Raw genomic sequence first — 18,177 nt, forward strand, 5'->3', positions numbered from 1 at the left:
AAATATCACATACTAAAAAGTTCACTGTAAATTGGAAAAATGTTGAAAGTATTGAAACAGGGTCTTATGTATATTATACAATTTTGCGTGTTGTTCCGATTCTCGAAGAAGGGTCCTACGTATATTCAATGTTCAATGTTCAATATTACGAGTCTATGAAGGAGGGTCGTACATATATAATACACGTAAATATACAATTTTGTCTGTTGTCCATAAACTGTATATATGTGTATACACGTGAATCTAGACACACACACACACACACACACACACACACACACACACACACATACACATATACACGTAAATATACAGTGTATATATATTTAAATGGTATTATACTTTTGTATGCTTTCAAACTCACAAAAAAAAGTGTAGCTGCAATCCGGTCGTAGTTGTATACTTCTGTATTTCTTTTCGTCAAACTCACAAAAAAGTGCAGTTGACAAGATCGATCGGATGATATCTCCGTATGAAAGGGAAGAACACAAACCACTAGGCTATCCCATTGGATGTGATATAAATACTTTTTTACTTCTTTTATTTGTTCTGTCATTTTGTGGTTTTTTCTCTTGCCGTTTTTATTATATTTTTCTGTTTTTTTCTTTCTTTATCCTCTTTCTGAAATGCGTGGATTTCTTTCAAATTCATGAACTTTTTTAAAAACCGATGAAGCTTTTTTCGAAATCCATGAACTTTTACTCAAATTCGTGAATCTTTTTTCAGAATTGATGATTTTTTTTATAATTTCTGAGCTTTTTAAAAAATCAATGAACTTCTTTCCGAATTTGATGAATTGTTTTCAAAACGAATGAACTTTTCTTTAATTCGAAGAACTGTTTTCAAATCTGATGATTTTTTAAAATTAAACTACAACAGTATCATCAATTATACCAGTAGAAATGGATATAGGAACTAAACCATGATATTCAAACAAGGACGGCTCCGGCAAGGCTCCTTCGCTCCCTCGCGCGTGGATCCGATGCGGGACGGATCTGACGGACAAGGGGGTCGCGATGCGGAGGGTCGCGGCAGTGCGATCCGGCTTCCTAGGGGCGACGTTGGGAGGCGGGTGACGCGGATGTGGCCTCCGGTGATGGGGTATGCTGGGTCTTGGTGGCGGCGGCGATCTCACCGGATCCGCAAGCACTAGGTGGCGTGAGCTGCGGACGACGACGGGAGGGATCCCTAGACACCTCCCAATGCCCTGCCGGCTGCTCCTCCCCTTCCCTGTCGCTGCCAAAGGGCGTGATCGGGTGAAGCCTGGCCAGCGGCCGCGGCGATAGGGCTCCTTCACCCCCTCGTGCGTGGATCCGATGCAGGGCGGTTCTAACGGGCAAGGCCACAAATATTTGACATATATCCCAAGTTTCAATTTTTTCATGGCAACTAGGGAGTAAACAAGGATACACAATTGTAGGTCCGTGATGAAACAACACGTTGCTAACACAACAGATCTCAAAACGAAATTGGTTTGATTGTTAATTTACATAGTTGAATCTTTATGGTTTTCATTGAAACAAAAATGACATGATTATGTTGGACCTACTCTGGCGTGGAGGAACCCTCCACAGACTGTTCGGTAAGATGAAAGATGTTGAGATCACCCAATCTCAAGATCAAAAAGTGAGATCGAGACTGACATAGATCGACCGTCTCATCAACCCATCCCATTTGTACTTGTGTTCCAAGGCAAGAGTATAACCTAGTAGTTTTAAAGTGAGGGCCACATAAGGTTTATGTGAGCTGTAGTTTAAAACAAGCCAAGTTTTTGCTGCTTTCTGAAATGATTTTTGAAATTATAGTGCAAACCTGGTTGTATGTACCTACAACCGGGTCGTCCGATGACAACAAGCTAGCGCCGGTTGTGACCCCTACTTTCACGCAATGGCCACCCCTGCCAGGCTGTAGCTCGTGTCGTCCTGACCGGGCGGCAAGCCCCGGCTGCGAGTCGCCCCTCTGACCTTGCACGCCGCTCCTGGTCGGCCATGGCTCCTGTCGCCCGCTTCCTCCATCCTCGGTGGTGAAAAGCAGTTCTGTTGTCCCTCTTCCCGACCTTCGTCCGTGAGTTCGAGCCTCTCCACCGGCCATGGATGCGAGCTTCCCACACGCCGCTTACTGCCGGACTTAGGGAAGATGACGGATGTGTGACAATTTCATAGGGAATCTCCCGATCTGGTTCGGACAGAAGATGACGGTCGTGAGACGATTTGGCAGCATATATATCTCATATTGCTTTGAAAAATTACTTTTCCAATTTATTTCATTATTATAAACATTCCCTCCAAAAAGAATTATTTTCCCACCACATAATTTTGATTTACTGTAGTTTGCGCCAAATATTTTGTGTTCCCACCAAAAAAAAGAGTCTACTTATCTTGCCGCTATAGATCCTTCATAACTACCCACGATTACTATTCTAAACCAAATCACACGACGTCTTCACCGGCGATTAGATCTGGAGCTCTCATCCCTTGTTCAGGTTGTTCTTTCTCCCGATCTCCTCCCATCCTTATGCATCCTAGAACGTCCAGAAATCCTAGCGTCGTCCAGCGGGTGAGGCGGTTGCCCAGTGCGCCCCGCGGTGCTGCCGAGGAGGAGTCGTCGTCCTCGATCTCGCCCTTCTCCCTCTCCTCCGCGCCCGCCGACGCTGGCCGCGTCTCCGTGTCCTCGGCCATGCCCGCTCGTCGCCGCACGCCCCGTCGGCTCCCTGACACCCGCGCGACCCCGCCCGCTCGCCCGGCCTCCCGGTCCTACCGCCCGCTGCCCGATACTCGCGAACGCCGCCACGCCCGCTCGCCTCGTCCACTGCGTCACAGGGCGACATCCCTCAGCAGCGCCCCGGCCCCCGTGCTGCCCGCCGCGAACCCCGGACAGTGCGCCCTCCCTTGGCGGCGCCTACGTTCGGTGAAGTCAAGCCAGCGGGCCTCTCCTGGCTCCCCTCCCCCGGGCGTTAATATAGAATTCTGGCTTTCCTCCTTACGTGGAGGAGCCATGCACTGCTAATGTATAATCTCTTGTTTTTGATAATTTCGCATAATGTAGTTCATGACTACAATGTTTCTTACTCTGGTTTTATTGTGAAGATGTCGGATAATTAAGACGATGGGTGATCATGATGGTGACACCCAGAGCTAGAAGGCCACAAGGAGTTCAATATGCCACATAACTAGAGTTACAGAGTGGCCTTGCGGAGGCAGCTTGGGCATGTTAACAAGGGATTGCATTGGAATTATTTCTGATTAAGTATTAGCTCTGGATTACCATTGTTGTTGGTGTTAGTCCAGCTGTACTGGTACCATAACTACACTATCTGGGTTGACACTTCAGTTGAATTCTGGATTTATTCTTTTGGTCTGGTTCTCTCCTTATGATTGTCTTCTACTGTATGACCTGGTATATCATACTTCAAAACATGTTGGGCCTGTTTTTCTGCGATACTCAGTGAGGAACATGTGCAGGTGTGGGACTTGATAAAGCTTGGAGATTATCTTAGTGCAAGGGATGATGTCGATCCCTCTAGGATAGGGATTATTGGTGAATCACTCGGAGGTATTATAGATCATGATTGCATCATGATACTGAATTAATACAGACTTCACTTTTAGAAAATTTATCCTGTTCATTTTGAGCTGAATACAGGAACGCATGCATGCATGGTTTGCTTCTTTTGTGGATACACGATACAGTGTTGTTGTTCCAATAATTGGTGTTCAGGTACACACAACAGTAATTTATCCATATGGGTGCACATAGTTTTGTGATTTGTCCCATGTAAGTAAAGCAATGCTCTTTGTGGTGGCTACAGGGATTTCAATGGGCAATAGATAATGACATGTGGCAAGCTAGAGTTGATAGCATTAAGCATTTATTTGAAGGTTAGATGCCATGCATCCTCTTTAAGATTGGGCACACACCATTGAAAAATATAGATCACAGCTGAAATATATTGTATCAGTTCAGAACATTTACATGTAAGTATTTGTGTCGTTTTGTCTTTCCTGTAGAAGCAAGAATTGATTCAGGGAAGAGTGAAATAGATGCAGAGGTTGTGAAAAAGGTGACTATCTGATTTATTTGACATTTATTTCTGATTGTTCCATTGTAACTGTTTCACGATCGTGTATTGACATATTTTTATCAGGTTTGGGACAAGATAGCACCTGCTACGGCTTCACAGTTTGATGCTCCCTACTCAGTTCCTCTGATTGCACCACGTCCACTCCTCCTCCTAAATGGTAAAACCAATCATATTTCTTATTGAGTGCTTCTGGTTCGTCCAATAGTTTGCATGACCCAATATATTCAAAAGTCTCACACTTCTCTTCTATGAGTTCAAGGAGCACTTGTCAGGGCTGGGCTTCTAGTCTTCATTTTTTTTATGATTTTATGGTTGAGCCAGAACTATTTTTAACCCTTCTTTTAAAAATTAATGTTAATTGAGCATTTTTCATGCTGCTGGAGCTTCATTTATCGATTACCATGCAGGTGCGGACGACCCTCGTTGCCCTGTCCTTGGTCTACAAGAACTTGCCTCCAAAGCTGTCGAGGCTTATGCAGAAGCTGGTTCTGCGGATAAGTTCAAGGTAACATTCAATCTGCTCCCTCTGATCCAAATTAATTCACGCTCCTCTAGTACAACTTTGTCTTTTGACATGCAATATGTTTACTTTTCATCATGAGGTGTGGTTCTATGTTTTCCCGGACTTTTTTTTGCATTGAATCCAAAGCAATTGACAGTGGTTGCCGCACCTATAATTGTTCTTTCCGTTTTTAGAACAAATCACATCTAAGATGTTGAAAACAAAGAAACTAAAACTCATGGTCCATTTTCAAGTGAGCATGTCATTGGCCTTCATAATTAGCTAGCTGCTTCTTCTCTTTCACCATACATTGTTGCTGCATCGAGTGACAACTTATAAAATGAGTATGTGCTAGCTAGGGACCTGAACTTAACTGAAACTATAGATTGAGCCACAACTTATATCAATAGTGGAAGATTTTAGTACATGTACTTGTGCTTATGCTTTAGACATTTACACTTGTAAAACTGTTTTGATCCCCCAGTTACATGCTTGCTAACACAGTATCACTCCAGTCCGGCGATAGTTCTTTTTAACAATGGGGCTGAAATAATTGTATGACGTATGTTATGTTGGAGTCATTAACTAGAACTATATGTTTTTTATTTCTTTGTTGCAGGGTCCAAAAACTAGCTCGACTGGATTCTAGATCGCGGACAATTTATCACTTAATTAGGATTGCTAAATTACATTTGAGATTCATTTGATGGATATTTGCTATGATAATTACGAATTTTATGAATCTACATATTATACATATGGTTTTGAATATTGTAATTGAATGCTTGTATTTTTTTAGGTCACAATAGGCTATTGCCACAACCCACTTTTGGTTGCCACATGTTAGCACCACGAAAATTTAAATTGTCGCAATAGTTTCTCGCTACAAACATTTCACCTGTTGTGATACATATTTATCACCGCCAAAACTAGTATGTTGCAATTCTCTGTCACGACGACTGGAATATTTGTTGCCATAACTTAATGCCACAAGTGTAGCGGTTCGTGGCAATATGCCTAATGCCACAAAAACAAGGATTGTTGCCATAGTTTATTGCCATAATTGGCTATTGCCACATAACAATATGCACCACGAAATGAGAGTCGTTGGCATAGGTTGTTGCCACAAATGTCTATTGCCACGAGCTATCAGTCGCCATGATTCATTACATGTCGCACTAAAGCTATCTCCACAAAGCAAATTGTGGCATCAGACGAGTGTTGCCACGGGAAAACATGTGGCGACTTCCCACATGGCTGTTGCAATAGCACAATTTATTGCCACAGTTGCTTTTTTGTGGCAATAACCTATTACCATGCGTCCAGTCGCAACGGCTGCCAACGAATGTTGTTTCATGGCAATAGGTATTTATCGCCACAAATCGACATGTATTGCGACGAAGAATTTTGTTGCAATAGACCCTAATCCTTGTAGTGGACCACCTGCCGTCAAAATTATCGTTGTTCTTCTCCTCTCTCCTCCTAATGATATTAAAGTCACCCCCAACTAACATTGGAAGCTGCTCAGACCCACAGATTCAAACAAGGTCCGCCAAAAACTCCGGTTTTAGCTCAGGTTGTGCGGCACCATATACCGCCACCAAAGCCCAGTTGAAACCATCAGTTTTAGACCTAACTCGAAACTTGACCGCAAAGTCACCCATCACTACGCTGCGGACTTCTAGCGAGTCACATCTCACACCAAGCAAGATCCCTCCCGATCTTCCTCGCGGAGGAAGGCAATGCCAATCAAAATCAACACCGCCCACAAGAGAGGCAAGAAACTGGGGCGCAAAGTTCCCACGACCCATTTTTGAGAGAGTAATAAAATCTAAACGATGCTCTAAAGATGCCTCAGCAAGAAACCTTCTTTCAGCCAAGTCTTTGAGACCTCTGCTATTCCAAAAGATTCCTTTCATCTTTCATCATGAATTTTTTTGGTAGTCCGAATCCTAGCACTCCGACGAACCGCAGAAGTGGGATAAATCTTCCGCTTCCACGGGCGTTTGGGTCTACTTGGATCCTCCATCCGGTCCTCATAACCGGGCACAGTGGGGCTAGCGATATCCGCCTCTAGGGTTGCATCCTCTTCCTCGGAGTGAGGATAAGAAGGTGTAAGATCCGCACAAAGATTATCAAGCACTCTAACCCCTAACTCATCAATCTCTGCATCGTTCATGGGTTTTACCGTAGCTAGGTTTCGAATAGTCTCTAATGCACGTTCCGCCTCCAAATCTAGGAGATCATTGACCGAATTAGATATCTCTCTATCATTACTCCCCAGTGAAACTCCTAGTTGGTTTGCATTATGAATAATCTCCTCATCTGAATAATGTAAAATTGAATTAGATACATTAACAGACATACCTGTAGTGACTTCAATGTCACGAAGCTTGGCCGCCCGCATAGCGCACCTCTGCTGCATGTCGTCAACCTCCGGGAGATCCTGGAGCCGGCGACTCATCCGCCGGCCCTCAGAAACTGGATCTGAAATCCCTCTGAATGCGATCACGTCCTGGCGAGAGGGCCTACAGACATCAAGGCCTCCTGCCCTGACGGTAGGTCCCGCCGATATCTGCCCTGAAGTGGCTCCTTGGCGCTCAAGCGTGCCGGGGGAGAGGAGTTTGCGGGCCGCCTGCCCGAACTCCCCACCCGTCCTGACCCTCTGGCTGGGGGGCGTCATAGGCGCCCCAGTCGGTGCGGCCACCAAGGCGGCCTGAGGAGAAGAAGGAGCCGCCGCCACCTGGCCATAGTCCCCTCCCAGAGGCTAAACCACCGCCGTCGGAGAGGCCTCGGTCAGGGTGGGCTCAAGCGCGCCGGGGGAGAGAAGTATGTGGGCCTCCTGCCCAAACTCCCCACCCATCCCGACCCTTTGGCTGGGCGTCCCGGTCTGTGCGGCCACCAAGGCGACCTAATGGGAGGAGGGAGCCGCATTGACCTGACCATAGCCCCCTCCCCAAGGCGCGGCCGAGTCTCCCCGAGAGCAAGCCACCTCCGTGACCAGGAGCACCGGCTCCTGAGCATGGGCAGAAAACAGTGGAGGGAGCGTATACTCCAGCTCATCATCGTCCTCCACCCGGTCACTCCAAAGTCTGGGAGGTGCAGAAGCTGGCTCAAACGACCCAAATCTCAGCGTGTTCATCGGCACTGAGGGGGAGGATGTTGTCTCGTGCACGGTTGTCTTAGCTGGCCTCGAACCGTTGGACATCTCACGTCTAGCATCAGCCCCGGGCGCCTCCTTGGCCGCAGACCCATCGTCTCCCTCGTGCATGTCTGTATCAGTCCCATTGATGACGTCAGCAAAAAGCGCGACATCCTCAAACTCAATCTCAAGTGGGAACATTTCGCCCCGATATGTCCACATAACCACATCAGGCACAAACTCTATATCCCGCACACTCACCAGCAAACGAGCCACCCCGTGAGCTCGGGTAAAGGCCATATCCACTCGCTCAGTCTTCCCTACCAAAATACCCAAGCTAGCAACAACCTCTGCATCCTGCATCGGCTTCGAGGGAGCTCTAGAGAAACGTAACCATACCCGAGTAAGAGGCTTGCCCTTTGGCTCAACCTTCTTCCACTCGTGGAACTCCAGAATACACTCTGTGCTAGGCACACGGCACAGCCTGAAACTCAAGAGTCTCTGCAAGTCCTGAACAGATGGGAAGTCAACCTTATACATATTGCCCTCAATACTGACAAGCTCCCACTGGTAGTCACCTGGAACTAGCTCCTTAAGCCTCTGCACAATCTGAGACTCGAATACATCACATTTGGTCACTTTTACAATTCCAGTAGTCATGCATGGAGTCTCCTCTGGGATCTCACGCGCACTAGGGGACTCAAAGAACATCAGCTCAGCACAATACACACCATAAATAGAGATAGTGGGCATCCGATCACGCAAGATAGGACACTCCCCCGTACCATGTGCCGGCTTGCCGCAAGTATCACAAAGCTCAGTTACGCAATCCGCAATAAAGTGGCCCTTCCCACCACAACGATAGCAAACCATCTTCTCCTTCTTGCGAGCCCATTTGGATGCTTTATCTGACTCTGCTTTGTCTGTATTATCAACCGACCCCGACGCTTTGGCAACAACCGTTGCCAGCTCTGTGACCACCTCCTGGCGTGATCTGACAAATCTGCCGTGTGAGCATGATTGGGCGTCTCAGTGGTGTCCGTCTGCTCAACGAGAGCCGGCGGAGGAGGATGACGTTGCCGGTACCGGCCACCTCGGCCACCTCGACCACGATGACCATGGTAGCCAGCATGCTGCAGGTGGTTAGGACCTGATGCCCCTTCAACAAAGCCTCCCGGGGGGCCATAAAAAGGTCTGTCCGCTGATCCATCGCTTTGCCAAGCATGCCCACGTCCACCACCTGTGGACGATGAACCTTGGTGTATACCTTCACCATAAACATCATGTCCGTCATCACCCCATTGACCCCGCGGCGGTCCGTTTGCTCCACCGTTGGCTGGTCCCCGGGGCACACCCGCTCCTCCAGTTCCCGACTGAGGCGGTGGTACCTGAGCATGCACTGAGCCAGGCCGTTTCTGCGGCGGCCGCGTAACGAGGTGCGGCGGTGGAGCAGCACCTACAGCCGGTGTAGGCGGCGGCCTCGGACATTATGTTGGTGAATTTTCTTTTGTACGAAAGGCTCGACTTATACTACTTGACTCATATACCCTGGAGTGATACATGGCATATCACCAAAGGCGTGATCATGCTCAGGAAGAAATTGATGTGAAGGTACTCAATGACCAAGAGGAAGCAGACATGGACATTCAACATGCTGAATTTTTGGCCTCGACAGTTTCTGCGGATGGATATGCTGAGAAGATAGACTTGAAACCGAGGACGGTTTCGTTTCAAGGGGGAGAGAATGATGTGGACAACACTAGTTCTATTCGTACCGTCGACAACCATGACATGCAAGACGTTGGTCTGCTTCAAATTAAGGCAGTTTCGCTCGTCACTGTTTGCGATAACGTGAGGCGTCTTGATAAGGAGAAAATGAAGGTTGAATTAGAATCAATGCTGCTGTGCCAAAATACACAATGCATGCTTGGATATTAGAAAAAGAAAAAAAATAATTCCAACACATACACGTTCGATCAAGGGATGCGTCAACTAAGTTGTTTCTTTTGGTTGCCACGTCCACATCAAGAGTATACATGGACAAGATACCTTTTGATTGAGACTAACAGAAGAATCCTAATTAGTTACTACTTCTCATGATCAAGGCCATCGGAGATTTATGTGTACGTGAGCTGGTTTAAATGGTGGGATTTGCTCTCCTTGAGAAACATTGGATGGGGGCTGCCAGGAAATTATGTTTAATTACTTTAAGTAATTAAATTTTAATGATTACATGCTAAGTTAAAGCTTGTGATCAGATTTACTTCCTTAGGTGTAGGTCGAGAGTTAGAGATAAAGAAGTTTTTGTTTGGTCGACTTATTAGGCAAGTTTAAGTCGGCTAGCTGTACTGTTATATATAGTCATGGCACCCTCTTTGTAAAAGTAGGTTATATTTTGGAGTTTAGACAGCGTCGTGTATCGATCAGGAAGCGGCCGTCTTCGAGTGTCGCTGTTATTTATCTTGTATAAATTGTCAGTCTGGAAGTTACACTTGGCTCGAGGTCTGTCGTTTCCGACGGGTTGCGTGCTGGTTACGTCTACTTCGGCGGGAGGTTCTTTGTGTGTCGAGGGATTGTCCGTTAGTTGTCGTTACCCCATCTTCCGATTACATGTACTGCTCACGTAATTGGGAGATTTTATCATCTGAATTCAGAGGAGTACATTGTATCATGAAAGATCGGGCCAAATCAGTAGCACGACGAGGTTGTGCTTTCATCAGTTGGTATTTGGAGCAAAGGTTGTCCACGGTAAAATTGTTTTCTTCCACTTACAAGTGATATTTTTATTTATCATAAGGAAAGATTGTAGTTCGCAAAAGGTGATGGCGATGGAGAAGGATCCATTGCGTGCCTTGCCTTGGTACCAATGCTTTGTGCGTGTGCGTGTCGGACCAGCTAGTTGTGCCATGTTAATGAATTTCTATTTCAGTATGAATTTGGTGAGTAAGACTGTAGTTGATGCTTGGAACTTGCCGTTGATTGAAGTTGGTGGACGGACAAGTTTTATCAAGATCATGCATCGCGTCGAAGTAGTTTCCCTTTATGCGGATATGGTGATCTAGTCGTGTATGATGTGATTCCTATGCATATGCATGTGTGTTCTATACTGTTGAGAAAACCCTCGACGGACAGGAGACAATTAACTTATCATTATGATGATGAATTTTCTTTTGTACGAAAGGCTCGACTTATACTACTTAACTCGTATACCCTGGAACAATATATGGCAGATCGCCAAAGGCGTGATCATGCTCGGGAAGCAATTGATGTGAAAGTACTCAATGACCAAGAGGAAGCAGACGTGGACATTCAATATGCTGAATTTTTGGCCTCGATAGTTTCTGCGGATGCATATGCTGAGAAGATAGACATGAAATCGAGGACGGTTTCATTTCAAGGGGGAGAGGATGATATGGACAACACTAGTTCTATTTGTACTGTCGACAACCATGACTTATAAGACGTTGGCCTGGTTCAAGTTAACGCAGTTTCGCTCGTGATAACGTGAGGCGTCTTGATTAGGAGAAAATGAAGGTTGAATTAGAATCAAAATTTGCTGCTGTGGCAAAATACACAATGCATGCTTGGATATTAGAAAAAGAAATAAAATAATTCCAACACATACACATTTGATCAAGGCATGCGTCAAGTAGGTTGTTTTTTTTGAGGAAAAGGAAATCTCATTAAAACCCTTAAGCTGGGTTACATCAGAGTCAATTACATGCATCAAACCCTGTGGAACATCAACTAGAATACAAAAATCACCATTCACTCTAGCAAAGGCAGCTAGCTCATGTGCGGCCACATTGCATTCTCTGTAGATTTTGGATACTGTGCATGATTTAAACTCTCTGAACATTTCCTTCACTTTCACATAGCAGGCCCACCAACTAGCTCTATTAGTGTTGCAATCATTCACAGCAGTTACTACAGCAGAACAATCTGATTCAAAAATCACATTGTTCAAAGCTAATCTGTGTGCCTGGGTGAGGCCAAACAACAAGGCCTGAGCTTCAGCTTCCTCAGCTTCAGTACATCCATGAAAGCAGCAGCCTGCTGAGAAGACCACCGCACCCGAACTATCTCTGCCAATAGCTCCGAGCGCAGCTAAACCAGAAGCTGGGATGAAAGAAGCATCGACGTTAACTTTTATGTGATTTCCAGAAGGCTTTGCCCATCTAATAGCATGGCGAGGATGACTCGTATGCTGCATTCGAATTTCATGCATTTTATGCTTCCCTTTGGCATCATTTGCAATCAGATTTGGGGCTGATAAACACTCCCAATAGCTTTTCAAGAAACTCACTGAATCCCAAACAGTAGCCTTGCCTTTGTTATGAATTACGTCATCTCTTAGGTGCCATGCCCTCCACAGCACAAGCATACACTTCTCCTTCATCTCGCCAGGGCATAAGCTCAAGTTTTGCAATAGCCAGTCAGGGGAGAAAAGCAAGAGCGACTTAACTTCAGGTAGTTTCCAAATTTTACACATTTCCTCTCAAAGTGCTCTCTGTTTTGTGCATGTTACAGTAGCATGGTGAGCATTTTCAACAGCACTTCCACAAATATTGCAGGTACCATCCAGCTCAAGTGTCCTCTTATGCTTATTTTCCTTTGGTTGTTTCTTTTGGTTGTGACGTCCACAACAAGAGTATACATGGACATGATACTTTTTGATTGAGACTAACGGAAGAATCCTTATTGGTTACTACTTCTCATTATCAAGGCCGCCGGAGATTTATGTGTACGTGAGCAGGTTTAAATGGTGGGATTTGCTGCCCTTGAGAAATATTGGATCGGGGCGGCCAGCCAGGAAATCGTGTTTAATTACTTTAAGTATTTAAATTCTAATGATTACTTGCTAAGTTAAAGCTTGGGATCAGATTTACTTCCTTAGGTGTTGGTCGAGACTTAGAGATAAAGAAGTTTTTGTTTGGTCGGCTTATTAGGCAAGTTTGAATCGGCTAGCTATACTGGTATATATAGTCATGGTACCCTCTTTGTAAAAGCATGTTATATTTTGGAATTTGGACAACGTCGTGTTCGATCATGAAGCGGCTGTCTTCGGGTGCCACTGTTATTTATTTTGTAGAAATTTTCTGTGTGAAAGTTACACTTCGCTCGAGGTGTGTCGTTTCCGACGGGTTGCGTGCTGGTTACGTCTACTTCGACGGCAGGTTCTTCATGCATCGAGGGATTGTCCATTGGTTGTCGTTGCCCCATCTTCAGATTATGTGTACTGCTCGTGTAATTGGGGGATTTTATCAACTGAATTCAGAGGAGTTCATCGTACCGTGAAAGATAAGGCCAAATCAGTAGCACGACGAGGTTATGCTTTCATCAGTCACTATTTAGAGCAAAGGTTGTTCACGGTAAAATTGTTTTTTCCAGTTACCATTGGTATTTTTGGCCTCGGCAGTTTATGTAGATGCATATGCTGGGGAGATAGACTTGAAACCGAGGACGGTTTCGTTTCAAGGGGGAGAGGATGATATGGCCAACACTAGTTCTATTTGTACCGTCCACCACCATAACGTACACGAGGTTGGTCTGGTTTAAGTTGAGGCAGTTTCGCTCGTAACTGTTTGTGATAACGTGAGATGTTTTGATCAGGAGAAAATGAAGGTTGAATTAGAACCACAATTTTCTTCAGTATCAAAATACACAATGCATGCTTGGATATTAGAGAAGGAAGAAAATAATTCCAACACATACATGTTTCATCAAGGCATGCGTCAACTTGGTTGTATCTTCTGGTTGCCACGTACACAACAAGACTATACATGGATGTGATACCTTTTGATTGAGACTAACGGAAGTATCTTAGTCGGTTACTACTTCTTACGATCAAGGCCGCCGGAGATATATGTATACGTGAGCAGGTTTAAATGGTGGCATTTGCTGTCCTTGAGAAACATTGGATGGGGCTGCCAGGAAATTGTGTTTAATTACTTTAAGTATATAAATTGTAACTAGCAAAAGAGCCCGTGCGTTGCAACGGGAGAGAAAACATAACACATGCTCTTAACTTAACAACCATCACTCAAGACCACAATAGGTCCATCTTCTTTATTTTTGCGAGGCATCATATTTGTGTTGCCGCTTATCCTTCTTCTCACCCTCGCCAGTGATGGCCTCGGTGTTCATATAAAACAACAAAAAAGTGTGTTGAATATGGTTAATCCTAAGGTGTCTCTCTCTCTCCCTCTCTCCCCCCTCTTCCTCTCTCTGTCCCTTTCTCTCTCTCGCTCGCTTTCTGTCACTCTCACGATGAGAAATCTGTTGTTTTCCCCTGCAACATTTTTCAGAGGTATGGACGTGTAGTTATCGATGTTTTCTTTTCCGTATATGATTATAGTTGGTTGTGTATTTGCAATCCGGATCGCCGCTGGTATGAGAAAAAAAACGACTCCTGCGCTATAAATTATAAGTTTGCTTCCATAACAATATTTTAAAAATATTTAACAGGTCAAATTAACATCATATTTAGATTCCACACATTTTTCTAATAAAATTTCATATATAATATGTTAAAATCGAAGTTACGGTTTAAAAGATACAGATAGTTTAGAAAATCATTTTGTTTGACTCAAATATATTTCAAAAAAATACTTAAAAATACTTAACAGGTAAAAATAATCTCATATTCATATTCTACATATTTTTCTAATCAAATTTCATATATAACATGTTTAAATCGGAGTTACAGTTTAAAAGATATGGATGATTTTAAAAAGCATTTGTTTGACTTAAATATGATCCACGGATGAATTATCTAAAACATCAGGGGGGTTTCGAAAAATGTAAAATAACGGTGCGGCTGTGACTTAAATCCGGACGGCGGGTTGATTTCAAGAAAAAAACAGGGATTTTTGTGTAAAATACGAAAATAATGATTCATTTTAACTTAAAACAGGACTGCGGGTTGAATTCTCTGAAATAGAGGGACTTTTCCGAAAAATGCCATGACGGACGAAAGAACCCAATTTACTTTATTATTAGGTAAAGATGATTACTTGCTAAGTTAAAGCTTGTGATCAGATTTACTTCCTTAAGTGTTGGTCGAGAGTTAGAGATAAACAAATTTTTGTTTGGTCTAACTTATTAGGCAAGTTCGAGTCGGCTAGTTGTACTGGTATATATAGTAATGGTAAGCTCTTTGTAGAAGGATGTTATATTTTTTTGAGTTTAGACAACGTCGTGTATCGACCATGAAGCGGTCGTCTTCGGGTGTCGCTCTTATTTATTTTGTATACATTTTCTGTGTGAAAGTTACACTTCGCTCGAGGTCTGTCGTTTCCGATGGGGTGCGTGCTTGTTACGTCTACTTCAACAGGAGGTTCTTCGTGTGTCGAGAGATTGTCCATTGATTTTCATTATCCCATCTTTTGGTTACCTGTACAACTCGGGTAATTGGGATATTTTACCAGCTGAATTCAGAGGAGGTCAATGTATCTTGAAAGATCGGGCCAAATCAGTAGCACGACGAGGTTGTGCTTTCATCAGTTGGTATTCAGAACAAAGGTTGTTCACGGTAAAGTTATTTTCTTCCAGTTACGATAGATATCTTTATTTATCATGAGGAAAGATTGTAGTTCGCAAATGGAGATGGCGATGGAGAAGGATCCATTGCGTGCCTTGCCTTGGTACCAATGCTTTATGCGTGTGCATGTCGGAGTTTTACCAAGATCATGCATCGCGTCGAAGTAGTTTCCCTTTATGTGGATATGATGATCTAGTTGTGTGTGATGTGCTTCCTGCATCTGCATGTGTGTTCTATACTGCTGGGAAAACCCTCGACGGACAGGAGACAATTAACTTATCATTATGATTGTGAATTTTCTTTTGTACGAAAGGGTCGACTTCCCTCGAGGTCTGTCGTTTCTCATGAGTTGCGTGCTGGTTACGTCTACTTGGGCGGGAGGTTCTTGTGTCAAGGGATTGTCCATTGGTTCTCGTTACCCCATCTTCGAGTTATGTGCACTGCTCGCGTAATTGGGAGATTTTATCAGCTGAATTCGGAGGAGTTCATTGTATCGTGAAAGATCGGGCCAAATTAGTAGCACGATGAGGTTGTGCTTTCATTAGATGGGGACCAGAGGAGACTTTGGTCGGCTGGTTCAGCCCAACATCTGCGGCGGCTCTCGATGTCATTACCCTTCTTGTAGGCGAAGCCGAGGTCCCTCCTATCCAGCTCCGACCACCTCCCGGAGAGGCCAAAATTCGTCTTGGATTGGGCACCGGCGGCCTGCACGTCGTATCGCTCCATGAGGGCGCCATCTTGGGAGGCTTGGGTGTTCGGGGGAGAGTTGCTATGGGTGGTGGAACATGCATGGCAAGGGCTCCATCGGCAACGATGGTGTGGAGGTTGGCAGGTGAAGCGGCGTCGGATATACCGCGTCTACGATAGTGGATCTTGGCGGCATGGTGCAGCCGAGTCTCAGCGACATATGCGTCTGAATGGACGAGCGCAAGGCGGTAGCGTTGTTCGTCGCCGTGGTGGCAACGACAGATGGCCGGCCTGGTAAGGATGATGCACAATCTCTTTTCTGGACATGGGTCAGCGGTTCGATGGTGGTGGCGGCTTCTAAAACATGTGTGTGTGGTGTACGCGTTAGATTTGCTGCACCGAGTGTAGGCTCCTTATATGTCATGCGGGCAGATCGGTGGTGACCTCAGTTCTAAATGGTGGGAGAGAGGGCACTCCATATTGTCGAGTTGTTAGGTGTAAGTGGTGGCTTCGGATGACTTGATGTATATTCTTGTCAGATCTTTATTGAATAATTAATAAAGATGACTGTATGCACCGACTGATGGAGAGGCCGGGGATTTAAATCACCTTTCTGAGTAAAAAATGTCACTAATAGAAGGCAATTTTCGGGAACCTCCATAGGTTGGCGTGTGCTCCGCGTTCAGCTATCAGTGTTGGCCATCTTGACCTTTTTCACGGAATATTTTGGACTCAGACTGGCCATAGTGGGAGTAACTTCAAGAGTAACATCGATTCCAACTTAGCAAATTTGCCTATGTGACAACGAGTTAATATGTAGATGGGTAAATTGAGTAACTTAGCTAGTTACTGTAACATCACATATCCCAAGACAGTACGAGTCTATAACCTAATAAATGAAGCCTTGCACGACATCACACATATGCTACTACCCATTATAGAGGTACTACCTCCGTCCTAGTTTATTGGTCCCTATTGTATTCTTTGCCGAATTTTGACCATAAATTTAACAAACAAAAAAGTTCATGCATGTCATAAAAAATATATCATTAAGAACTATGTTCAGATACGAATCGAATGATATAATTTTTGTTTGACATGCACTAACATTTTGCCAGTCAAATCTTTGATCAAAATTTAGTACAAATTATTAAAGGAGCCAATAAACCAGGACAGAGGTAGTAGTAACATAGCCTAGAATAACGTGTATGTTATGGCTAGCCTCATTCATAGGAGCAGACTTTGCCATCCAGATCCAAGAAGGATGGTGCGCACGCCTATAAATACCTATCTACTCAAGCTAGGAGTTCGATCTAACACAACCATCATATCCATATCCAGCCCAACAAATGGCGCCTCTCAAGGTGACTGCTGCCTTCTGTGTCGTGCTGGTCCTGATGATCCAGCTACAGGTGCCAACGGTCGCGTAGGACATACCATGCGACGAGTGCGAGCCGGGATGCGGCTAGGCTTGCAATGCGCAGCGCCCCTACTTCTGCAACAGCTTTTGCAACATCTTTCCCACCCTGTGCAACTACTGCTTCCTCATCCAATCCGACTTGTGCGTGCCCGGGTGCACAAACCTCTGCAGGATCTACTGCGTGTGATCGACCATGCAGGAACACATCGACATGAGTGGACTCCAGAGTGTCGATGAGCATGCCTGCGTTGCCATTGTTGTATTTGCTGCTCTATGTGCAATAAGTCAATGCCGGTCAGGCTGCATGCATGTATTGCATTCGAGTGCCTTGACTTAGCATTTGATACTGTGTTTAATTTGCTACTATTCCCTTCACTACAGCATATTACATATTACTACGTTGTGCATCCAATGCATTAATATTGTACGCCCACCATTTGGTTATGAATAAGACTCGTTTGGAATATCACATATCTACCAAAGCAAAGTTCAGGTTGCACCTACTTGTGTATAGTTTATCTGCAAAGGTCAAATGTTCTCTTGTTTGGAAGAAACAAAAAGAATAATTTTTCATATAAGGATAACACGAATCTTGACACAAACCGAATGGTTTAGATAGAGGGTACGCTAGTATGAGGGTACTAAAAATCCACACTCGAAGTATTCCTATATGCATATCATATAATTATCGTTTCGACCAAGTGTTTGGTTGTATATGTAAATCGCGTAACTCCCACGATAACCCACGTAGCCCATTTAAAGATAAAGAAGAGAATTATTCTACGATCTTTACTTGTGTTGT

At 44.5% G+C, this 18,177-nt stretch overlaps 1 protein-coding gene across 1 annotated transcript; it reads left to right on the top strand.

The window, feature by feature from the left end:
* The first annotated feature begins 2,676 nt into the window (after window positions 1-2,676).
* LOC123084039 (putative hydrolase YtaP) lies at window positions 2,677-5,232 on the top strand. The gene is made up of 9 exons (XM_044505847.1): window positions 2,677-2,876; window positions 3,288-3,396; window positions 3,462-3,552; window positions 3,647-3,717; window positions 3,809-3,878; window positions 4,008-4,060; window positions 4,145-4,238; window positions 4,489-4,586; window positions 5,203-5,232. Exons 1-9 carry the CDS (start codon window positions 2,677-2,679, stop codon window positions 5,230-5,232), a joined length of 816 nt encoding a protein of 271 aa, XP_044361782.1.
* Window positions 5,233-18,177: the final 12,945 nt, after the last annotated feature.

Source organism: Triticum aestivum, chromosome 4A (genome assembly GCF_018294505.1).
Source record: "Triticum aestivum cultivar Chinese Spring chromosome 4A, IWGSC CS RefSeq v2.1, whole genome shotgun sequence".
NCBI classification, from domain to species: domain Eukaryota; kingdom Viridiplantae; phylum Streptophyta; class Magnoliopsida; order Poales; family Poaceae; genus Triticum; species Triticum aestivum.